Below are 25,746 nucleotides of genomic sequence, written 5' to 3' on the forward strand. Positions count from 1 at the left end.
TGGGGAGGATAAGCGAATAACATGCCTAGGCTTGTCCTCCCCCCCTGCGGCAGGCATTTCTGCAGCGTCCTAAGGCTCAATGGCATTCTGAGAACGAGCACACTAAAAGAACTAAACTGAGTCAAATACTGCTGACACCAAATATTGTGATAAACACCCTAATGATTTTTCTTAACATTTTATTATGAAATGTTCAAAGACACAGCAAAGTTGAAAGAATTTTACAGGGAACATCCATTTACCAAGATTCTACCATTAACATTTTACTAAGCTTGTTTTATCCATTATCTAATACTCTATCCATCAATCCATCTTAATTTTCAATGTATTTTGATGAATAAATTGCAGGTATCTGTACCCATCCTTCTAAAAATCCTCAACAATACATACCATTAACTAACTGAAGTTCATTCAGTATTTTCTCTTTTGTTGTAAAAGTCCCATATAATAAAGTGCACAAATATTAATGGCACGTTTGCTGTTAGGCAAACGTAACCCAGATGCCGAACAAGATACAGATTACTACCATCACCCCAGAAAGTTCCTTCATGCTCCTTCCCAGAGGCAACCACTGTTTTCTTTTTCCACCGTAGATTTGCCACTTCTAGAACTTCATATAAGTGGAATCACACATTATGTGTTCCCCATGATAATTTTTAAAAGATAAATTCCTAAGAAATTCAAAGTGTCTCTGAAACAGGGAGAGTAACAGTGGTAAAGACATCTGGGATCAGACTATGATTCATTCACTAAATAGATATTTACTATGAGAACCTCTAGTCTGTGGATACAGAGCTCAGAAAGACAGTCCCTGTCCTCAAGGTGTTCACACATACAGCACATTGTGGCCAGAGAGCTGGGGCCGAGGCGGTGATCCCATGCAACTGGAGACGTAATCCAGCCTGAGAGCCAGCAGGAATCAAGGGAAATTTAAAGTTCTACTTTGGAACTTGTCTCGGGCAGCCGATGCTCTATATTATCCACAAGTCTAGAGTCTTCTAACTCAAAATGATTTGCCCTTAAAAGGGCAGTTTTACAGTACTGAGCAGATGTAAGGTAAATCTGCTGAACAGCATAAAGAAGAAACTATAAAAGGCACAAGTAGAAATAAGGGATCCTGTTTTTCTCTAGTTTGAGTTGGTATCACCTTAGGTATATTTAGTATTGCTCCCAAACATAAAAACAACATGCTTTTTTGTTCCTGGACCACAAGTGACAGAAGCCTTGAAGGGTGTCAAACTGCAACAGCAAAGCTTTCAACGTTGTCGGACTTCACCTGAGCTTTCTCAGGGCTTATCACACCAACTACATCTCCCAGTTCAGGCCCTCACCCCCTAACTTCTTCACTCGTTATCTTCATATTTTACACACAAATTATAAATGAAAAGTACTGGTTCCCATACATACCCACTTTTCCCTACTGTCTTCAAAACTCTATGGCTGTTTTTTTCAGTGGGGAGTGAGGTGTGCAACACTCAAGAAAACTCCCAAATTTGTTTAATCACTCTTTGCCTAGCAAAGTATAAGAGGGGTAAGGAAGCTTTTTGAAGCTTCATTTTGCCAAAAGGAAAGGAGAAATCTATACACCAGGAGCCACCTATTACTAGAGATGTGATGACCCTTGAAAGAAATTAGTTTCTCTTTCCTATTATCATCTGAAACAAAAAGGCATAGAGCATCTCGGTGGAACTGCATGCACTCCCCTCTCTGCTGTGCTCTCTGTCAGGAGCAAGTAACTGCTGACTGACCGGAGAACCTGACTAAATGCTGATGTGAAAGGCAGAGCAACTACGGAGGCAGTCTGCTCTAAACAAAGCAAGTCACCGCCTTCGTGGCACAACAGGACCAAGGCAGCCGTCAACGACACACTGTTTATTTTAAGGAACACTTTCTCCTTGCCCTTCTCAGTCAGCTCTTTGGCTGAGTTCCACAATTTCACAAACAGTGCGAGGAAGAGTAAGAAAAATAGAGTGCCTGTACACATTCGAATCCTGACTCACGTAGAGACTTTCTGTATCAAGTCGGCCGGGTATTTCTGAGTAAAGGAGGAGAGGAAAGAACAGTTGCACCTTCTGGCTCATATATGTTAGGGGCTCAGTGTTTGTGTGATCAGGTTTAGATGAGCTCAGGAGGTTGTCTCTTGGCCACGTGAACACACAGTGAGGAGTCTGCACGCCAAGAGGCCTCTCACCAGGACCCAGATCTGCCAGCACCTGGATCTTGGACTTCCTGGTGTCTGCAACTGTGAGAAATGTCTGTTGTTCAAGACATTTAATCTATGGTGGCCTGAGCAGTGTTAAAATTTTTTTCTGAAACAACCTCCATGACCCACCCATCAGGGATGAGTCAGACAGGGGACTCCAGAATGCTGTGATCCTGAGTTTCCACGTGTCCCTTTACTCTTGATTCTTAAAGACATTTATCAGACATCTACAGGTGTCAGGCACTGTGCCAGGCACCTGAAACTGTGAAAAGGAGAGCAGAGTCCCATTTTATGGAGCTAACATTTGAAAGGGCAAAAGGCATCAAATACTTATGATTACCTATAATTAAGATAGGCAAGTGCTGTGAAAACAGCACAGGAGTATCTAAGAGGGGAACCTGACTTGGCCTGGAAAGTGGAGCCTGCTTCCCCGAGGAAGTGACATTTGAGCTGAGATCTGAAGGCCTCAGGAGGAGTTACCGAGTGAGCCAGGGAGAAGGCGCTGTTCAGTGGCGGGACCTGGCAGGGGTGAGGCGGGAGGTTAGAGGACTCGAGTCCTGGCAGCAGTGGCTGGGCAGGGCGGTCTAGCTGGACATGACAGTAAGGGGGACAGGGCCGATCTGAAAACCCAAAAAAATTACTCACAGGAACATGAAGAATGGATTGAAGGCAGATGAGAATTTGGATAAGTTCTATTTTAGCCTCAATTTTACTTCAAAATCAGATATGCTTATCTGGAGAGAAAGCTCACTTCTGGAAACGAGATGCTGACACAACTGAGTTGGGACCAGCGTCTGGAGACTTGAGTACAGCTCCCCCACCCCGGTCAATTACCCATCAATGGCCCCCTCACTCCCAGGAGAACAGACTGCTACGGAAGGAGACAGCAACATTTCATTACATGATATGTAAAATGCCCCTTTTATCAATTCTGGAGTTCAGGATACTCACTTTTATAATGAATTTCTAAAATACTTCTAAAACTAGAGTGCTTTAGAAGCATTGTATGGTTAACTGCTCCCTTACCTGGTGGTCCTCATTAGGCAACCTCAACAATCCCAGGTCAGGGGCACCTTACAATTTAATGTGTAAACCAACAGTTTCCTAATATGATTTCACAGTCTCCCAACAGAAATGAACAGCTATGAAGTCAAAAACAGATATAAAAAAACTCAGAAAGCACAAACATCCAGACCATTTAGCTTGGGGGAAGGCATGAGCTGAAGGCACACTGTTACAACAGCAAGTACTGATAAAGCTGAATTTACCAAGACCGTTTACACCCAGTGGGGAGAAGATTATTACATTTAAGCAAAACCTTTAAAAACAAAACAAAACAAAATGCTTTGCAGTTCAGCTATCTAGAAAATTAACTTATCTGGAACTTCTCTTGAGCAAACAAGATGGATAAATGAAGAATTTTCCAGCCTACAAACTTATCAGGTGAAGTTACTAAGAGTCAAAGTTGTGTGCTAAATGTTCCATCAACAAAAAGACTAACAGACTAATCTACCACAAAAAGGGAAGCGCTGGTAACCCTAACCCAATGGCAAGAGAAGACCAACATGAATGCACTTAAAAAAAAAAACAAACAAAAAACTTTATTCCAAACAGAATTACCAAAAGCATGTTAATTCTAAAACATTTAACAGATGGCATTTAAACTCATACAGTCACAATAAACTCAAAATATCAAACAAAAACAGCTTTGTGTGCTTAACCACTTCTAATAATGAAACTTTAAAAAAGGAAACATGTAGAGACTCCCCACAATTTGGGAGCCATTCAGGCAAGCAAATATTCAGTATCAGGCAAAAAGACAGCATTAAAAACTAAAAATCCTCAAATTTTAGAACGCCTGTTCAAGTCTTTGATATGTATTTATAAACATGTGAGAAAACAAAGATATTTTAAGAGAGATCAAGTCTGAGTGCTTACACTTTCTTTAAATGTGATCTCCCATCTCAGCTCCATCCTGACTGCACCCTCTTTGACAGCAGTACTTCACCCACAATGACCCAGTGCTGGTCAACAAGACCGGCCCACCATGAGGCCCACTAGCACCACCCGTTATCACTCCCTTACACGTTTGCAGCCTTATAACTGAGTATTACCACTGTACTCAAGCAGGGGATTTCAGGTCTCCAAAGATGATTACATATACAATTCTGACTTATTGCACAGTTCACAATATACAGCAGGTGATTATATAAAGAACCATAAAGTAAGATGAATATCAACTATTGAGATAAAAACATCACCTTTGTCTTCAACCACAAACGAAACAAAGACACACACATTTGCCACCATATGGAGGTTGTGTTTACTCTGTGGTGCAGTCCTGGGGGTTTGTACCACTCTAAGTATGTTAAATGTAGAATCCATAACAGATTTCTGGTGGCATCAGACCTGAAGTAGTGGAGGCAAGACCAGAAAGAAGTGCTCTGCACTCATGAGCCGTCAGTACCACGTATGTAACAGAAAGGCCACTTTTAAAGCTTTCCAGATAAAGTTATTCAATAATGTTTGTCTTTTCAAAATTACTACCACACTAGTTCACACTGAAGGTAAAAGCAATAGTTAGAATCTCTTACTAATAACACATTTTTACTTATTTCAGAGTTCAGACAAAGCTGTTGGCTACTGTAAGTTCTGCTGAGTTTTCTGTCAAACTAAGAAATCCACAGGACAACACAAAACCATCCCTGGTAATGCATTTGCAGTTTGGTCTTCAAAAGCTATAAAAAGTGACAAAAAAAAAATCCCAAAATATTATGAGTTAAAATCATTAAAAATATTTATTGTTTTTAAATGCCACATGTTTGAGACAGCAGAAAGCAAAGCACCCTCCTTCGAATTCTCACTTCACTTGTATTTCACAAAAGTGCTTTAGAACTTAAGATTTCTAACACCTACATGGAGTGTACAGACAAAAGGAAGCCCCGTGGATCTGAAGGCCCGCAGAGTCCACTCCCAGGGCCAGGCACGACCCCAGGCTAAGGTGCTCGGGGACATACACGGCAACAAGGGGTCAGGCAGCGCAGGGCCTTTGCCACTCATTTCTGAAACTCAAACCGCTTCAAGTTCTGACTCTATTCAATAGGCCAAAGGATGCTACTCACAGTTATTTGGTGTCAAATTGTTTTCTCAAATCCTGACATCTGCACCTTGGTTTCCAGAACAAACTGCCATTCCCAGCACAACGCTGTCAAAGAGAACCGCTGTAAAGCTACTGCGCCTCATTACCGCCTGGCAAACGCTCGTCCGCGCCTCCGAATCCTCTGCAGCTGGAAGGACACTCGTGCCATCCGACCAGCCACCCTGCATTGAGAGGTAAACATTTTTTTGGACTGTCTGTCCAGAAACTGAGTAAACCACCAATTGAGACCCTGGTTTTGTTTTGGTCAGCATGTGCACGTATTCACATGCAATTACCCAGAACGCTGAAAGACTGGTATTAAGAAACCTACGTGCTCTGCCGTGTCAGATGCTGGGACACAAGTTTAACTACATAGTATATACAGATGTGGATTACTTAAAGATTGATAAACCACTTTTCTAGGATGTCATATATTAGTTATTCAATTGGTGTAGGAGTCATTCTGCCTTACTTATCTGGAAAAAATTATTTTAAAATCTGATTCCTTTGACAAGTAAGTTCTTGTCTGTTAGGTGAGGGACAGGTATGCTACCCAATTATTACCAATTTCCAGAATTTCAAGCTAACCCTTCCGATTATTTTTATTTAGGTCTTATCCCCCCAAACTGTTTTATTGTTTAAATGATGAAATGGTTAAAACTGGGTTTCCAAAATGTAAAAATCCTAATAGAAGTCTCTATTCCCATGAATAAAATTCATTAAAAAAGCTAACACTGTGGGGTGAAAGCTATCCTGAGATCTTTTTTCCCTTCCAAGTAACATTTAGAAACCAAAAAAACTGAGATCCTATTAAGAGACTTCCAAAATAAAACTTTATAGCAGCATTTTTGTTGTTTTTTTCTCAAGGGAATTTCACGCAAACAGGACATTTGAATAGGACAAACTATTACTCAAAGGAAAAAAAAAAAAACCCCAACTCCAAAGCTCTTAACTAAGTTGGCAACAATAATTCAAAGACACAGAGCTAAACAGAGTTGGACCTGTATGCAATTACAGGTTTCCCACATATTCCTGTGGAACCTTTCATAAGCCGAAATGGGGTAGAGTGAGAAGCAATTACCTTTTTTCGTAAAAGCAAAAATCCTGTTTGGATTTCTTTCAGTTAGTGAAGACAGGTACTGATATAGGTCTTTTGTAAAAGTGAAGTGGCATAAAGGAAACTGGAAAAGTGGGAGATACCTGTAACACGAAACTTCCTAGTGGGATGAAACACCATTAACAAAATTTAAGTCCCGTCATCTTTTGGCAATGCAATGAGAGAAATTAACATAAAAATATTTTCGAAAGGTTCATGGTCACATTTAGAACTACAGAGAAAAACTTTCAACCCTAGAAAGCAAAACCTCTCCATTTGGGAGATTTCATTAGTTGCTTGGATAATGACCATCCCAACAGGTGCTTAGTTTCAAAACAAACACAACTTATCATGAAAAGCCTACAAATAATCATCTGTTTTTCATCTCTCTTCTGCCCCTCTGTCCTACCACGGATATGCTTAAGTTAACAAAAACTGCCTTTGCAACTCCTCCTAAGAGCAGAGAAGCAAGAAATGGAGTAATAGAAGTAAGCCTGAGAATTCATGGGACTCTTAAGAGTCTTTTCTCTGGCTGGTCATGGCCACTTATGTTTAGACACAGAAGACTTTTGGAAAAAAGAATCATATCTTGTCTGTTAGTTTCCTTGTCAAAAGCCATCAACTAGACAGCTATTAACCTGGCAATTAGCCTAAAGTTCTCAGATAATGATTTTTTAAAAATACAAACAAACCCAAAAAAACCCTTAGAATTTCCTACTGAAATCTTTTATTCTGCATTTGTTGGTGCTTAAGGAAAACAGCTTTGCCCATAATTCATTGTGCCCTAAACTTATGACACCAACTTGTACTTGGCCAATTAGGAACGATGCCAAACTGCATTCTTTTTAGGTCTATTCAGTTGATAAATGGCACTCAACTAATTTCTTTCATATAATCTTTAACAGGAATTCATAAGTCGCATTAATTATGCCCCAAGAGATGAGGGACCGATGGTAATTCAGATGGGCACCTCTGAAAAGATTTGTCAATTTCCTGTCCCTTTCGAGCCAGATTTTTTGGAAAACCTTGGGGAAAGACTGAAATTCCCCACCAATCTGAGACTGCATGCGAGTTTTTACAACATTAACTGGAAAAAACAAGATTCCCAACATGGCACCCAAAAGGCCTCCGCAGATAAAATCATTGACCAAATGAGCACTGTGAGTCGTCGCCGTGGGCAGGTGCTCCTTGATGGGACCTCGAAGGCCAAAAAAAAGGACATTGCTGAATCCGTTACGGAAAAGAATGGGCACCAAGCCTCGATAATACTCTCTAATTCCATGGCATTTCAGTGCCTTGAAAGCCTGGTAAGTGTTTGTAAATTTGTCATGATGCTTGTGGTCTTGAAGCAATGTCTGAACTCTTTCCAATGGAGTGAAGATCGCTTCTGTTGTCCCTGCGAGTGCTGCTGCCATGCTACGGGTTGCAAACTCTGGGGTACTGACATGCTTACGGAGAAGGCAAGATAAGTCCTCATAAAGACCAAACATAAGTGCCAGTGTGGTTGTCTTCTGCATTAATGGGGGAAGGATTCCGCGATACAAGTTTCGAAATCCATCTCTCCTCAACTGAAGTACGGCATCCCGGGTTTTGATGCCATACAGCTGTTGCCTAAAGAGGACCTTCTGAATGGGAAACGTGATGGCTACATTGTTGAAAGCTGCACAGCAGCCACACAAGTAATGCTTCACTTCACTAACATTGGCAATATGAGGTGATATATCTTGTTTTGAAGATGCTAGGATGGGCGGCCTCTTTTCATGAGCTTCTGAATCCATCATGTTGCTTAAGATCTTTCTTCTTCATGAAGGATGTTTTTTTAACCTACAAATGATAAAATGACAATAAGTAAACCTCTATATACTGTACTAAACACATGAAACTTCCTCCTAATCCTTTCTCCAATTTCTGGACTTTACTGCATTTTCCCTTTTAGGTTAGAGCAATAGTTCTTAAAAGTATTTTTAAGGTCCCTGAGGCCCTTTCAGGGATCTAGGAGGTCCCCTCTTCTCCAGCTACATACCTATGTGAGGCTGGATTTTCTGCATATACTTCAACCAAAACAATTTATCACAACAGACCAAGTGCAGAAGCACATATGAGACTTCACTTATCTTTTAAGCTAGACATTAAAGAGACTTACAAAAATGTAAAACACACTTCTCATTAATTTTTTTTTGGAAAATACTTTGCATGAAATTGTTATGTTAACATGTAATGGGTTTATCATTGTTATTTTAAAGTAAATTAATAAATATTTAAAACTCTTATTTTAATTTCTAAGACCATGCATATTAATCCATACAAATAAAGGCTCTTGGGGCCCACAAAAAACTTTAAGTGTAAAGGAAGCAGTCCTGAAACCAAACAATTTGAGAACCACTGCACTAGTTCATACGTAATGCCTACAATTACATAATGGTATATGCTATTATCCTTCTGAAACAGATTCAAAGTCCTTCCACGAGAAATAAAATAGCAAGACATGCATTCCATCATTCTGTTCACTAACTCTTAGTGTCTCCTCTGAACTAGGCCCTCTGCTAAGTGCTAGAGAGTCAAAAATGAGGAACTGCAATCTAACAGAAGACGCTGCCAAGGCAAACAATCACCTCACAGTGTAATACCATCTGTGATAAATACGCACTGTGGGCACATAGGAAGGGACACTGAGCCTGCACTCTGGCAGGTGGAGGCTGGGAGGACAGGGTCGAGGAAGGCCTGCAGGTATGTACTACACATTATATTTTCACATACTTCATTCTCAAAACAACTCCATAACATAAACATTATTTTCCCAGTTTTACAAATGAAAAAAACCCATACTCTCCTTTGCCCAGGGTACAGTTAGTAACTGGTGGGGCTGGCATCTTGAAATGAAGTCTGATTTCAGAGTTCATGCTCTTGCTGTCACACTACAGATGGCAATGACTTTGGGAGGCTGCCCTGAGACAAAGGGTGGCTGTACCAGACCATGCTGAAAAAGATTTGAGCCTAAATACATAAGCTTAGCCCACTGAGTGGAACGAGAGCAATGTCCTACCCCTAGACTACATCTGCTTTCTAAACTGCCAGTCATCTAAGTATGACTTTCCCCAAAAGGATCTAGTCAGATCATCCAGAACAATTCCCACATCCTAGAAATAGGCCAAGAAAGTACCTTTATTTGGGGAATACATGGTAATTTTTTTATTATATTTTAGACATATCAGGCTAAATATTTTTAAATTGATCTTATTCCTCAACAGTAAGAAACTACATTTAAGTACAACAACAAAAACATTAAGTAACTTGATTTAAAAATGAGTAAAGGCCTCAGACATTTATCCAAAGCAGATATACAAAATGCCAACAGGCATGTAAAAAGATGGTCAACATCACTTATTATCACAGAAATGCAAATCAAAGCCACAATGAGGTATCACCTCATACCCACTGGGACAGCTACCATTTAAAAAGCCCAGAAAATAACAAGTGTTGGTAGGGATGCTAAACAGTGCAACCATTATGGATAACAGTATGGCGATTCTTCAAAAATGAAAAATAGAACTACCATATGATCCATCAATCCCATTTCTAGGTATATAACCAAAAGAACTGAATGCAGGATCCCCAGAGATACCTGCACATCCATGTTCACAGCAGAACTATTCACAAATAGCCAAAAGGTGGAAGCAACCCAAGTGTCCGCTAATGAATGAATAGATAAACAAAACAGAGTATATACATACAATGGAATATTATGTGACCTTAAAAAGGAAGGAAATCTTATCACATGCTACAACATGGATGAACCTTGAGGACAAGTGAAATAAGCAAGTCACAGCAGGACAGATACTGTGCAATTCCACTTATATGAGGTACTTAAAGCAGTCAAATTCACAGACACAGAAAGTAGAATGATGGTTACCAAGGGCTAGGGGAGGTGGAAACAGACTTACTGTTTAATGGGTATAGTTTCAATCCTGCCAGATGAAAAATTTCTGGAGATCTGTTTTATACCAATCTAAATACATTTAAACTTTATTGAACTATATACTTAAAATTGGTTAAGATGATAAATCTTAAGATCTTTTTAAAAACACACACACATACACACAAAAAGACTATATGTAAGGGTTTCAATTATTAAAAAAAAAAAAAAAGTCAGATAAACCATCTAGGTCTTTGACCTAAGACAAAAGGTAAACAAACCAAGTTCCTTCTGTTTCTTCCCTCCCCATACCAAACACATGCTGCTGTGAACCGCTAAGCACTCAGGACAAAATACGTGAAGGAGAAATGTCATCACTGTGAAGGTGAAGCAGAGTGAAGCACAGGAAAGAGTCAGAAAGCATCGGTCCTTGTGGAGCTCGTATGTGCAGGAGCCACAGGTCTGTAACATAAAATATGGAACATGTACATACATGACCATAACTTTCCTTCTAGAAATACAGTCAAGGGAAATAATTAACAAAAGACTACACAAAAACTCAACTACAGGACAACTACAATAATGCTCTTAACAGAAATACTGAGTGAAAATTAAATGCTTAACAGTAAAGGACCTGCTGCCTAAATAGAGATGTATTCACCTGATGGGATATCATATGGGTATTAAAAATAAGAGTATTTAAGGTTCAGAATAGATACAATTTTGAATTTTTAATGGTGTTAATGAAGTTTTAGATAGCAGTGAGTCCTTTTTTTTTGATCAATAAAGTGTTACAGAAAAAAAAATAAAGAATACTTTTATTGACATGGCACAATCCTGTTTCTATCAATATACATACAAAAAGCCAAAGTGAGCAGTTTATATTTTCTAATTTTATAATAATGCCATTATTTTCTTTTCTACATTTTTCAACTTGAATTTTCTCAATCTACTGAACTCTGCATTCAGAAGTTGGAGACAGTCACAATAATGAAGGTCTCACCCGGACAACAAAAGGTCAACAGTGACAGGGTGAGACCAAGTTCCTAAGGGACTGAAGGCAAATTGCTATACCTCCCTGAGGCTGTTTCCACACTCACAACCGGCCAATGCCACCCACCCTGCAGGCCGGAGTGGAAGTCAACTGAAGAGTATGGTGCATCAGGCCCCAGCACCGCGATGGGGACACGGTGAGCACTGCAGAGTCCACTCAACATGTGTTAGCCTACGCAGCTGTTTCCTTCCTCCCTGATTTCTTTTAAATAAAAATGTTTTTGTATTTGCTTCGTTGAGACTCACAGGATGGCACTGTCAAGAAGACTTTCATTTACTTTTGTTGGGGATTTCTTCTTCTTTGCCTGCTCTTACACTGGCCCCTCAGTATACTAAGAGATTTTAATTCTACCAACTTACTCAGCTCCTCTAGAGTTTCGGGCACTCCCCTAGGTGTCAGAGAGTAGAGATAAATAAGGACCCTCGCCTCAGTGGAGATAAGACAAGCAAATCATTAGACTAGAGAGTGATAAATGCAGCCACAGAAATGGGTAGGAGGCCCCACAGAGGTAGGGGTCATTAACTAGCTGTCTGGAGGGAATGACAGGGCAGGCTACGGGCAGGGCTCTGAAAGCCGAGTAGGACTCAGATGTACCTAAAGGTGAGGCACATTTTAGCCAAAGGCAGCACAGGCTAAGGTGCTGGTCCTGTGTCAATGCAGCAGCAGCATCACACTCATGAGGAGTGTGTCCTGCTGGAGCTTAATGGGAGACAGATGGGTGGGAGACAAGGATGGAGAAGCAGGCTAGGACTGGCACTCTGAGACCCTCAGGATGATCCCAAGACCCTCTGAAGCTACTATATACTATTTTTTCCCTTTTTCACGTGTACAATTGGAAACAAACTATTTTCAACTTAAGCATGTTACACCAAGGTCCCTGTATGCCCTTTTCCCAGAAGACAGACTATATTAAGAAAATATAACATCTACATACTTTGGCCCAAAGCCTCTCTGTCTGCAGCTGGAGCGGACTTGCTACCACATTTCTATTAGAAAAGATAAATGTATCCTCAGTTGAGAAGAATTATGACTGGAAATCACTGCAGGACCAAAGCCTGCCCTCCAGAAGGTAATAAAAGGGGTCAGGAACCTCTTCTCCTCGCTGCCACCTGATCACACCTATAGAGCTAGACGATACCGAGGCTCCAATCATTCATTGCCCACCCCTATGACCAGGGTAGCCACGCCACCCCGGGCGCCATAATGCTTCGTTCACTTGAAGAGACCTCACCTTTGGCAGAGGCTGGAGGAGCAGGACTTACATCTGAATGCTGCTTAGCACTACCATGACGGGGAATAAAGGGCCAGTAAAAAGTGTCCCCTGCCATTCTGAAAATTTGCTCCACTGCAATTTAAATAACCAAAGGAAAGGCCTGGTTCACAGAGAGGAATTATTCCTAATTTTGTCAGGGACTAAAGCAGTTAGATTAGGAAGTCACTGGTGTGCTTGACCAAGAGGCCAGATTCCTCGGAGTTGGACTGCTTGCAGATCCAAAAAAACAACAAATGACTCACTTAAACAAAAATTCACAAAAGAAATGGGTATTACTCTGTTCAGAAAAGAAAATTACATATTAAAATACACATTTTTAAAAAAGATATGCATTTTTTTAAAGAAAAATACAATTAAACCAATTAAATATACACACATCCTCTCCTCTAGGCTTGCCACCCCAGCCCGGGTCCTCTTCATCTCCTGTCTGACCAGTGCCAAAGCCTCTTTACTAGTCAGCCTGACTCAAGTCACACTCCACTCCATCCTCACCAACCTATCCACCATTTAAAAAATACACAAAAAGAAATTGACACAACACTGTGAACTGACAATACCTCAAGAAAAAAAACATAAAAAGAACACACTATTTAGTAAAAAAACAAGGTGTACAACAGTGCAGATACCCCAATGTTTTGAATGGTTACATAGTAGTCTATCAAATGCATGTACTGTATGTAATTTATTCTATCTCCTAATTATGGTTGCTGTTTTTTATTTTGGTTTTTTTTTTTCTTTTTTCTCTTTTAAACAATATTGCAATGGGCAACTTTGCACCTACACCTGGTGAACTCTCACAAGTTTATCTGTAGGGTAAATCTTTAGAATGGACTGCTGGCTCAAACAGCAATACACTTAATTCAATAGTTACTCCACATTGCCCCCAGAAAACTGACTACAATTTACCAGTGTTTCCCTACCATTTCCAGCATCAGGTATTAAACTGTAATTTCCACCAATCTGATGGGTGAAGAAAAAAGAATCTTGTTTTGTCATTTAATATTTTTTAAATCAAATTCAGCATTTAAAAAATTTTATTGACCATCTGCATTTCTTTTACTGTAAATTTTCAGGTTACCCATTTTTCTACAGGCACTTCATTTTTTTCTTGATTTGTACAATGTCATTATATATGAAGAACACCAATCCTAATTGTATTAATCCAATTATGGCAAATACTTTCCCCACTTTGTTTGCATCATTTTTTGTGATCCTGAAGGTTCTTAACATGGATATTAAATCTATCGATCTTGGCTTCTAGGTTTTCTGTCCTCCTTAGAAGGCCTTCACTGTTCTAAAATTATAAACAAGTAATCCATGCTTCCTTCTACAACTTCTACAATTTTATTTACTGTCTGTATTGTAATTTCTCTGGAGTTTCACTATAAGGAATGAACCAAAGTTAAGAGCTTGCCTAGAAACTGACTGCTGAGTTTTCTTTTCATCACGAGTTAGCATAATCTAAATACTCACAGGCAAGTACGTTGATTTCTGCACTCCATTCCATTCTGCAGTGGCCTAGGATTTCTTCTCTAGTACCAATCGGTTTTAATTTACTGTAGCATCAGAAAAGATTTCATTATCTAGTAGGACTTTCCTTTTTACTCTTATCAGAAGTACCAGTTTTCCTGGCTCTCATTTTTCTAGGCAAACTTTAGTATATTTTTGTCATATTCTTCCCAAAAATCTTTTTGGTATTTTATAGCAGAAATGACTTTATAGACAAATTTAAGGAAATGTCACTTTTTCAAAACTGAATCTTACTATACAAGGACGTGGTATCTTCCTATTTACTTGTTTGTTTTTAGACCTTGGTAACATTTAAAATTTCTTTCATACAGACCTTGAATATTTCTTATGTCTAGATATTTTACCTTTCCAGTCCTTATTATGAGTAGGTTGTCTCCCTCCAATTAATTTTCTAACTGCTTTCTGTCTGCGTATGAAAAAGCTACCAATTCCTATGCATTAAAGTTAGAAACAGCCAACTTACAAACCCCTCTATTTCTCAGATCTTTGGTGGACTTGTTTGTTTCTGCTATATAAAGTATCACAAATAATTTTGCCTTCTTTATAGTATGTATCTTTCTTTCTTCTATCTTATTGGATTAAGAAATTCTTCCTGAACAAAGTTAAATTATGGTAATAGTGAACATTCTTATATTGTTCTTGACATTTGTGAAAACTCTGCTAGGGATTAACTGTCAAGCATGACATTGGCTTTTGGTTTGAGAAACAGGAAGTTTCTGTCATGTGAGTGCTCATAATCCAAGTCCTAGCAGTTTCAAGTTCACACCAGGAGACAAACCATCATGACACCAAAATACTCACTGATCAAATGGCCCATATAAAGTTTGTTCCCACTCAAGTAACGTTCCCTGTTGACATCGATCCCTGCCCATCTTAGGACTGTGCTGCAAACATGAAGTGAAGCGTGCCTCCCCTGTGCTGGCATATAATCTCATCTGACGAATTACACTATAATCTCCAAAATTTCATTGCGCATTCATCCTAAGAATTAGAATATCTGCAGTTATAAGTTAGGCCCCTACCCTCTGCTTATTTACTAGGAAATAGTTTCCCATTAGAAATGGATTTCATTTTCCTGGGACTAATGATCAACTGATAATAAGGGCCTTTTATTACAGTTTTCAAACATGGGAAGGGACTATATATTTATTCCTGTTTTACTACCACCTCCACCCCTTCCCACTACCACTAAATCAGGAATCTATCATGAACCTTGGTCAGATGCTTTTAGAAAGCTACTGAGAAGACTGTATGGATACTAGAGATAGAGCCAGAGTAACATTTGACAGACACAGCTAATTGACTGGGTTCAACTTCTGGCTCCCCCACATAGTTATGGTGTGACCTTCAGCAAGTTACTCAATGGCTTAGTTTCCTCATTTATAAAATAAGGATGTTGTGGGGGGGAGGGTATAGCTCAAGTGGCAGAGCACATGCTTAGCATGCATGAGGTCCTGGGTTCAATACCCAGGTACTTACACTGAAAATACTAAAATAAATAAATAAACCCAATTACCTACCCCTTGCAAAAAAAAAACTTTTTTTTAAAATAAGGATGTTACCTACCTCATACACCAGCCTCATACGTGTAAAGCACCCAGGAGAGCAGTCTAGAGCAGTCGGTGGCTCAGCAAGGATGAACTATTACTACTGTTCTTTTTGGATGTATTTATTTCACATATACATTTGCAAATTTCTTGGTACCTACTCACCCTTGCAATACAGGGATGAATCCTACTTGGCCACAGTGAAATACCCCTTTAATGTATCACTGAATACGGTTTGCTAATATTTTATTCTTTAATTTCACATCACTCCTCATAACACACCAAGTTTTCAATTTCAGCACTATCTTTACATCACTTTCAGGTGTCAGTGTTCCACTGGCTTTGTACAAGGAATCTCTCATTTTTCCTTCTTTATGCTGGTGAACAATTTAAATCTTACCAAAATTATCTTTTTCTTGAAAGTTAAAAGAATTCACCTGAAACACCATGTAGACCTGGTATTCTGGAGGATGGCAGCTTTTTGATAACTTTCTCAATTTCTTCCATTTTCACTTGTCTGTTAGGTTCTCTTCTGGAGTCAATTTTGACAACCGGATTTCCTTTAAAAAAAAAAAAAGTCTTATAAAGCACTTGCTGCTTAAAATACACTTCTAATTTTGTGTGTTTATATTCTCTTTTCTTGAGCAGGGTCACCAGTTTACCTAATTGACATTCCTCCCAACCCAGCAAAGAATCAGCTCTTGAATTTACCAATTTTACTATTTTTTAGTTTTTAAATTTGTTTTTCCTCTTTATTATCTCATTTCTCCTGCTTTGTCTCGGTTGCATTTCTTTCAATTTCTTGAAGAGAAAATTCTTATTTATTCTTTGTTTCATAATTTGAGTGTTTAAGTCTATGTATTTTCCTTTACGCAAAACTTTCACTATTACCTTTTAAGAAATTCTACAGAGAATTTTGGTCTAACTGGTGGTCACTCACTATCTGTACCATCTCCTGTGTCCTTGCCACAGTGGCTCTGATTTGGGATGACCTGTACCCCTTCCAGAGTCCAGGCCTGTTTGGGCTTCACACATCACAACATTTCTTTAATGAATGCTTAGGAGCAGAGCACCTTTCTCGTGTCCCAGAGGAAAGATCCTACAGGGATGGATTCTGATATTCGACAACTATCCTCTAGCCTCAAAAGGTTCCATGATAAATACACCCTGAAGCTGACCATTGTTGGTAGGAGGACAAAGCAGCAGCAGACAGCTGGGTGCACAAAGTCCACTGCTAAGTTTTTTGACCACAGTGGGAGGCTGGTCATGGATACATAGGAGCCTGAAGAATCCATGCCCCACAACAGTCTCACCACAGGAAGAAAAATAGAATAGCCACTTCTAAAAGTAGCCATCTTTCTGCTGGATCATGCTGAAATACAGGGTGAGGAGGAAAGAAACTGAGATCTTAAAATGAATAAAGAGAGAAATGTTTAAAATGTTCTTTTTGTTCTGAACTTTTAATCCATTCATGATAAATAGGATTTTCCAGCACAGATATAAGAAGCTGTAGCTCTGATACCTAGCTATTATAGCCTCCTTGACCCTGACTGCGTTGTTTTGATTTTCTGGAAAAGCATTTTTGTTAAAAGCTGTACAGATTTCCTCCTTCATACTCGAAGTACTTTATATAGTACATTCTGCCATGGAGCATTTGAAGACTCAATTTTTAAACTTGATAACCTGTTGCTAATTGTGCTAATTCTTGTTTCAATAGCTGTTTCCCTTAATTCAGGATACAACTCCTTGTGCACAACAGCTGTCCTTTACACACCACTTTGTAGGTGTGCATAATCTGACTCAGGGAGAATTGGGGGAAAAAAACAGCCTTTTAATTTGTTTAAAGCAGACCTTCAGCCTGTTACCTTCTGTGCTCTTAACCAATTAAGGGAGCCAATGGCATCTCTAGCTTAAAAAAAAAAAACTGTTCTACTGATGCTTGAGAAGTTTGGCAGGGTATAGAGTTAGATGATTATTAATCATTTAGTCTTCCACATCCTCACTTCATATTGTTTCAGCTGCCAGACATGAGCTTAAAAACTCTTACTAGGACCATACTTGCCAATCTATGATTAATCAACATTTAAAAACAAGTTAGCATAGAAATGCTTTGTATCTATCTAATGCTTTGCTCTTCTTCAGAGTTTTAGAACTAAACAATGTTGAGATCAATAAAAATACTGATTTATGTATGTGATTGTACAACACACTGTGACAATTTATTAATGTAAAATAATTTCATTTTTACATACTGAACACATACCAATATTTTAAATTCCAAAGCTCTACAAGCTCTTTAACAATATATGTTCCTTGATAACACAAACCAAGTCATTTGCAGGCTTGAACAACAAAATTTTGTCCACGTTCACCTTTAATTTATACTAAAATGGTATTTGCACTACTTTCCAAAATTTTGCAAATTAAAGTTACTTCATCTAGTTTTGTCATAAGTCTGTAATAACAGGGACTGTTATTAGACAAATGGAAAACTGTGGCTAGCAGAAGTCAGCCAGTCACTTACTGAACTACTTTAAGAAATTTTAAGAACATTACTGTACATTTAGAGTTGCACATTTTTAAAAATAGGCCTGGACACAGAAAAAAGGAATGTAATGAATCCCTCACAGACTTCACAAAATTTAAAGCTTTCCCCTTCATCTCATCCTACACACCAGAATTGTGTGAATAGGTTCTTAATTTAGCAATAGCAGGAAGGATAGTGTGCAGTTTTCTGTGGCAATGGAATTTAAAATTCTGCATGTTTAGCTACATGATGAACATGGCTAAATTTCTTTGCTAAACAAATCTCTATATTTAACCTCTTTAACATGGATAGTAATTCTTTGTAATTTATTGCAAAATTTACTTACCATAATTTTACTTTGTTTGCCACCAAAACACCCAACGTATGTCAACACTAGGAAGCAAAATTAATGAAGCTGACTTTCAAGCAACCGCAAGAGTCAAGCTTTTGTAGCCTAAGAAAACAGTGTAAAATCTAAATACTTACCACTGCAATTTATATCCCACATGGATAATACACACATGTGATCCCGGCACAAAGGTCTTGTGCAAAAACTGGGAAGAAGGCTTGGGTAACTCTCAAAGGATATTAACTCCCACAAGTCAGCAGGTCTGAGCCAGCATTCAAAACAAGATTAATCTGAGTTCTAGTCCTAGCAAGGACACTATCTCGCTACTATAAATACAAAGCAATGTCTTTAATTTAAAAATCTGCTTTTCTGGGCCTCATCTACCAAAGGAGAGACAGAGTAAGTCCATTCCTCTTAAAGGTAACAGCTTGTGATCTTTCCACAAGATGCACTAAAGATGACTCCAAATCCAAAGCACCTAACCTTTGCTCTAGAACCACTAGCGAACTCGACCAGTCCTAACATCTTCTGATTTTATGGAATCCTTTCAAAACAAGGGCAGAGGACGCTCAGACTGGCAAGGTTACTGCACAGCTACTTCTGCTTCACAGCTTATAGGCAGAGAAACAGAAAGTGGGAATTAAGACCAGCTGTTAAGGGGCAAAAAGGGGGAGGGGGTAAAGGAGTAAATATAGCTGAGGCATCGACACGTTCCACCTAGATAAGCCTAATACAACATAACTGGTACAGAGATTTACAATTACACCCCCTGCCCCCCCACCCCCCTCAAAGCCTTGAACAACCGAGTTTCCTACAACGCGATGCAACATGGTGTCGCAGAAAAAGCATTGTCTGGCTAGGTGGCTGAACTTACCGCTCTCCAGGCATCCATTTCCCCGACCAGTGGTAAGGGGGAGGGGAGGGTGGTGAACGGGATCACCAAGGCCCCTTCCGTCTCTGACATTCGACCCAGTCAAGGGTCCCGAAATTCCAGACCCCTAGCGGGCAGCGGCTTCCGCCGTCCCAGCGCCACGGTCCCCGGGCGCAGGAAAAGCCCGGCCCCTCCCGCCCCGTTCTTGGTGAACGCCAGGAGGCACCTCCCCGCCTGGGGCGCGCCCAAATTAACGCACTGCCTCCTCAGCCGGAAAGGCTCGCTCCAGGAGCCGGACGGCAACCCCAGCCCAGTAAAGCCCGGCGGCAGGCAGCAGAGCCGGGAGCTGAGCGCCAGCCCCTGCGGCGGAGGAGGCGGAGGAGGCGAGCCCCACCCGGGACAACGCGCGCGGGAGCGACGAGGAGCGCAGAGGGGTCGCAGTGCGCGCGCGCGCGCGCGGAGAGGGATGTGCCCCCAGCGGCCGCGCCGGAGGGCCGGACAGGCGGCCTCCTCAGACCCTCCTTCGTGCTTCCACTATCTCCACGCAGAGGCTAGGGGAGCCCCGTGCTTCCCTCTCGCCCGCCTCCCGCACTCACCCCATCGCCGCGGGCGCCCGGCTCCACGCCCGGTAGCCGCCCGCAGGTTCGCGAGCCCGCGAGCCCGCGAGCCGGCGCCAGCGCAGGCGCAGACCTTGACCGACCCCCAAAGCGCGAGGCGGAGTGTGACGCACTCGACGCCGCCGAGACCGATCACGTGAGGCAGACGCCGCCGCGCCGCCTCGCCCTAAACCCGCAGCAGGAGACGCCTACCAACTCCTGGCAGCGGTTCGCCGCGGCAGGGCAGGTGTAGGGTCACTCATTACACCTGTCTTAACGCCATGGGGCTCCACTATCCGGAATACCGTATCCTTGGTGCCGTACGGTGGCCCGGCCTTGCCGCAAACAGCCAACGCGTTCTCTAGTGCTGTCTGCGGGCGGACCTTTGGGAATTGGCAGGTGTGGGTGGCAAGCGCGTGCGCAGAAGACTTGAGAAGGCGCCGCCTAGCGCCCCTTTGTAACCTTGGTTAGGTTTTGTCAAACCTTCGGAGTCGCATTTTGTCAGCTACTGACACTGCAGTTCACAGAACACCTGTATGCTTTGGACTGTACAAATCACTTTTAAACCCTGTTTCCCTTCAACCTCAAACAACTTACAGGACTTGGATTTCACTGCACCGGGAGTTAGGAGGCCTAGATCAAGTCATAGCCCTGACCCATCCTGGGAGTGACCTTGGACAAGTCTCTGGCCCCTGAGCCCCAGATGTCTGAAAAGTAACGCCTGCCTTGCATGCATTCTTTGGCCCTTGTAAGAATCACTGGGAATAATTGTCTGACTGCCTCTAACTTGTAAAGTGAAAGGCACACAGATGTGAGGGGTTGAAGCAAACCGATAGGTCATCCTGGAGAGCGACAATCTTCACGAGGCTCGTCAACTAAGTGGAGTTAATGCATTTCACTTGGGCTCAGTCCAGTAGGCAAGTCCACTGGAGTAAAACATTGGTCAGGGTATGGCTGTAGGTGAGTGGCTCTCCCTAAGAGCACTTTGTAGATGGTGATTCCAAAATTTTGTGTGGTCTGCTTGAGCTGGCCTGATTAATTGCTTCTTGGGATGTGGGAGACCATGCTACCTAATTTCGGCAAATGCTCTGCTGAGGTACCTACTGTGTGCCATTGTCCTTGCCTGAGCTCTCTTGGGGGACCTTAGAATCCAATGAAGGATATAAAAGACTCTGGAAATTCAGAAGTATGAGGGGCCTTTCCACTTAAGAGAGAACCAGGAATGGCTTCATAGGGTAGGAGGTGTTTGAATTGGGCTTTGGAGGATGAACGAGTGGAATCTGGACTAATGGAGAAAGTCATAGCAGCAGAAGATAAGATTGTAAAGGTCAGGTGGTGGGGTTTGATAGAGCAAATCTTGACTGTCAGTTGCAGGCACCTGGCATCTAAATAGCATGCAGGGATAGATTTTAGGCTCCGCAGGATAATGACAAGACCACACAGTAGCTCAGAATGATTAATCAGGCAGCAGTCGGGGAAGGACATTTCCGTCAGAATTATGTTTGCCCTGTCTTGTGTGAGTTCCTATTCAGATGTATTATTCGAAAAATAAATAAACGAGGTAGGCATCCAGCGTGATCATAAGTATAAATAATTCATTTCAGATTAGAACGCAGCAGTTAGTCTCCTGTGGTACAACCTAAAGAGGAGGTAAAGATTGAAATTAAACACACAACAGACTTAACAGAATGGGGAAATCCCAGGCCGACAGGAACACTCCTGTCTGGAGCTGAGCCAGTCCATTTCTTTGTGCGACAGGTCACCGTGTAGGCCTCTGCCCTTCCAGCTCTTAGTTCCTGGTCAGAACCCTCCCAGATCCTTAATTGGCTCTTCTTGGGCATATGAATGTTGGAAGTCAAAACCCTCTATTTTCTGATTCAGGATTGATCCTAAAGTTAGTCTTTCGTTTCTCTGTCCTCATCCACCCGTTCTTTTATTTCGTTCCTCAGTCTCTCCATACCTCCAACCTCCATCTCAGATGTCAGATAGCATCCTCTAACCCAGCTGTGATCACCTCACTCCTCATCTTCAAAACTTCCAATGGGTCCCTGTTGCCCCCTCCACCCAAATCCAAGCTCCTTAACTTGACTCGCAGGCTCTCTGTGTCCTGGCCCCTCTACCAGTCTGTCCGCCTCATCCCCAGCTACATTCTGGGCTTCAGCCATGTGCAGCCTCTCAACGTTTTGCAAATTCTTGTGTTCCTTAAACCCTTTTTCCCCTTTCATCAACTCTTGGCAATCAAACATATTAACCCTTCAAGGCCACTTGCCTTTTCCCCCGAATAGCACTCTCTGATCAACTTGGGCAATATTGGTTGCTCTTGCCCTTAACTTCCCCTAGCACAAAGTTTGGGGCAGTTCTAACATCTGCCTTATGTTACAACCATTCATGAAGGTGTCTCTCTTTCCCCCTGCCCGCTCACTAGGACAGAGCTGTCTGACTTGCTTCTGGCCCTCCAGCTCAGGGCTTGGCAAAAAGAGTGCCCAAATACAATGCTGGTGGAGAGGATCTGGGTTCTTGGGGAAGGGGCGATGGGAAGGAATGCTGCCAATGGAGCTTTGCTTAAGCACCCTCTACCCCCTACCTCCCTCCCTCTCCTGCCAAAATGCTTTCTAGAAACTTGTCTAGTGCCCTCAGGCTCCATGGGCCCTTATGTCCACAAAAACAGCTTTACGCAGGCTGTCGTCAGTGGAGTCCAGGCTACTGTGAGCAGCTCCGTCCAGATAAGGTCACCTGCGGTCCTTCCCGAGCAAGGGGTCAGTGACCTTCCTTTCTGTTCAGCTCACAACTCTCAGGCCCCTGCAGTCCTTTGTGCCTGTCTCTGCCACTCCCCTTCACACCCCCAGGCCGCAGCCACAGGCCAGCCGCTGCTGGTTCTCTTCCCAGAACTTTCACTTGCCTGTGTTCTTGTACAAGTCCCCAGACTGTGAACACTTTGTCCTTTGAGCCTCAAGGGCCCTGCCTTCTTCCTGACAAAGTCCTGTTCACCCTTCATTGCTCAGCTCACAGAGAGGATGTTTGCTGCTCTCCCTGACCGTGACCTCACTACCTGATGCTGCAGAGCTCCCCCACAGTGCTGCTTTTTGTGCCTTGTATGCACTTTACAGATTGGAAAGCTAGATTCTGGGTCCTGGAAGATTGGTTAAAAAATAGATCCCCAGCCCCAAGTCAGACCTACTACAAAATTTCCAGAGGGGTGGGGGTGGGGTTGGGCAGTGGCCTCTCTCTGTCTAACACAAGTCCCAAGTGATTCTTCTCAGACAATTTTGGAAAACAACAGCTCTAAACTGATATCTTGACTCATAATAGTAACCTAAACTTTGAAAGTTTGAATTCCTGCAGGGCTCAGGAATGTGTGAGTGAATGAACCTGCAGCCCAGAGAGGAAACTGGAGTCCAATCCTAAGGAGAAATGATCAGGGCTTGAGACAGGGACGTACCATGTGCTGTGAGTGTCCATAAGAGAACAAAAATGCACTAGCTTCAATCAGGGAAGGCTACCTGGAAGAGGTGACCCACAAAGCATAACTAAGGTTTAAACTAGTTGGGCTCCTGAAAAAGTGTGGGATGGGAAGGAGTCCCAGACTTCTCATTCTCCCTGACCTCGGTTCCTGTCCCCCAACTTTGCCTTTGTTCCAAGCATACCCCCAGAAAGGTAACTCTCAGGTACTCAGAATATTTGCTGACCTCTGAGAGGGATCATGAGACACTTTACTTGGTATCTAAGTGACACACACACTTTTGAAATACAAATGAAGTTTTACCTAGCAAGGACTGAGTCAATAAAACATCAAACATTTGCACAATAGTCTTTGGGTTTTCCAAGTAGTTACAGGATAGTTATTCCCTCTGATTTTGTGTGCTCAGGGAAGTCCTGTGACCTGTTTCCTAGTGAGATAAGGCTGGGATGGCACCACCTCCACCATTTCTGAGAACAGAAGCGCAATCTAATAATCCCACTCAGAGGTCAGTTGAGGAGTTGGTGCCTGCCACTTGGGAAAGGATCTGTGGATGGTGAGCTGCAGGGCAGAGGGGAGACTGGCCCTTTACCTAAGACTCTCTGATCATAAGACACTCAACGAGCTTGTCACAAATATAGGTTCCTGGTGTCAACCAAGACCAGAGGAAGTGAAGTGAAGCAGGACCCTATGGGGTCCTCCCTGGTACAAATCCTTTCTTTGTCCTCCATTTCTTATTCATTCAGCCTCCTTGACCTTCCCTGCGCTCCAAAGGACAGGTTCAAACAGTTACTAATCAGGGAAGGGAGTGAATGCAGAAACAAGGAACAGTCAAGAAACAGTAGTGCAGACTCGGGGCAGGGTCCTGGCTCCTCCTCAAGGAATATACATAACTTTATCTTTGAGTTCTTTTGCAGGAACTAGGGCCCCCACCTAGGTGGAGGACGGCAGCTTCAGACAGAGCACAAGATTCCTGGAGCATTGCCCTGTAACCTCACGCTAAATTTTTTCTGTAAAACCTTTTCTGTGAAAACCATCGGGAAGTTCAGGTCTTTTGAGCATGAGCCACCCATTCTCCTTGCTTGGCCCTGCAATAAACCTTTCTCTGCTTCAAACTCCGATGTTTCGGTTTGTTTGGCCTCACTATGTGTTGGGAACACAAACTTTTGTTCGGTAACAGAAGGCCTTCGGAATTTGAGTCACGTGTGAATCACATGATGAGGCAAAGATGGGAAGCACTGAACTAGGTGCGGCACGTTGCAAGGTCAGCAGACCTGGGTTTGAGTCCTAGACCTGCCGCTTCCCAGTTGTGTACCTTGGGGGCAAAACCCTCCCCCTCTCAGAGCCTCAATATCCCCGCCTCAGGATGAGAGGCCTTCCTGAGCCCACCTTCTGAGTCCCTGAGGGACGCTCCCCAGGATGCAGCTCTGGTGCGATGGAGACTGATTCTCATTCACATGGTGGATGTGGAGAAGGCAGCAGAGCTCAGGGAACAAGTCACCCTTCTCTCTTGCTCCTGGGGTGAAGGGACTCTATAGTTCCCTTAGATCCTGCTAACCTCTGGGCGGTGGCTCCCCTCTGGGGCATGAGGCAGAGAGGGGGAGTGCAGGGACCCCACCACTAAATCTAACTTCTGCTTTTCCTGGTGCTGCTGCACCTTCTAAGCCTCGGTTTCTCATCTGCACAGTGGGACTCTCTTGGTGGGAGACTGGTGCATGCACAATGTGTAGGGCACACACATAAGTCCCTTGTATTTGGAGACTTGTATCGTTGTTACATCACTTAACAAATACTTATTGAGCACCTGCTATGTGCAAGTCGCTTGCCTAGATCCCTGCTTGTGTGGAGGCCACATTCTAGTGGGTGGAGACAGTGGACACGATACATGTTTAATATTTAAACAGTAAAGACACTGCATAGATTTGATGTTTAAACAATAAAGATAATAATAGGTTTAATATTGAAATAAACAAATGTAATTATCTAAATAGTAAACAAAACAGCTGCTTATTATTTAAATAATAGAGTATGATAACTAACTTAAATAAATAAAGATGAGGTGTCAGAAGATGCGGAGGTAAAGGATGGAGAAAACCGCTCTGGACTTCAGTCCCAAGAGGAACAGGATCTTGAGCGCTGATCCCTGTTGTATGTTCCGTAGGACTGGGGCATTTTTAATTTGTAAAGTGGG

At 42.1% G+C, this 25,746-nt stretch overlaps 1 protein-coding gene across 5 annotated transcripts; it reads right to left on the reverse strand.

Annotated features, from left to right (window-relative positions):
• Nucleotides 1-162: 162 nt before the first annotated feature.
• SLC25A51 (solute carrier family 25 member 51) lies at nt 163-20,433 on the reverse strand. 5 transcript variants are annotated; one of them, XM_072959771.1, is made up of 4 exons: nt 20,099-20,270; nt 18,629-18,675; nt 16,193-16,315; nt 163-8,262 (listed from the first exon to the last, which is right to left on the reverse strand). In XM_072959771.1, exon 4 carries the CDS (start codon nt 8,217-8,219, stop codon nt 7,326-7,328), a length of 894 nt encoding a protein of 297 aa, XP_072815872.1. In that variant the 5' UTR covers nt 8,220-8,262; nt 16,193-16,315; nt 18,629-18,675; nt 20,099-20,270; the 3' UTR covers nt 163-7,325. The 5 variants fall into 5 exon arrangements, with proteins under 5 accessions (XP_072815872.1, XP_031533182.1, XP_072815871.1 ...); XM_031677322.2 differs by lacking the exons at nt 18,629-18,675; nt 20,099-20,270 and adding an exon at nt 20,312-20,433; XM_072959770.1 differs by lacking the exon at nt 18,629-18,675.
• Between the last annotated feature and the right edge of the window lie 5,313 nt (nt 20,434-25,746).

The sequence above is a fragment of the Vicugna pacos genome, chromosome 4 (assembly GCF_048564905.1).
Source record: "Vicugna pacos chromosome 4, VicPac4, whole genome shotgun sequence".
Classification (NCBI taxonomy): Eukaryota; Metazoa; Chordata; class Mammalia; order Artiodactyla; family Camelidae; genus Vicugna; species Vicugna pacos.

Bases quoted from the DNA above. Each gene is read 5' to 3' on its own strand.
- SLC25A51 (XM_031677322.2), bottom strand. From the start codon at position 8,219: ATGATGGATTCAGAAGCTCATGAAAAGAGGCCGCCCATCCTAGCATCT.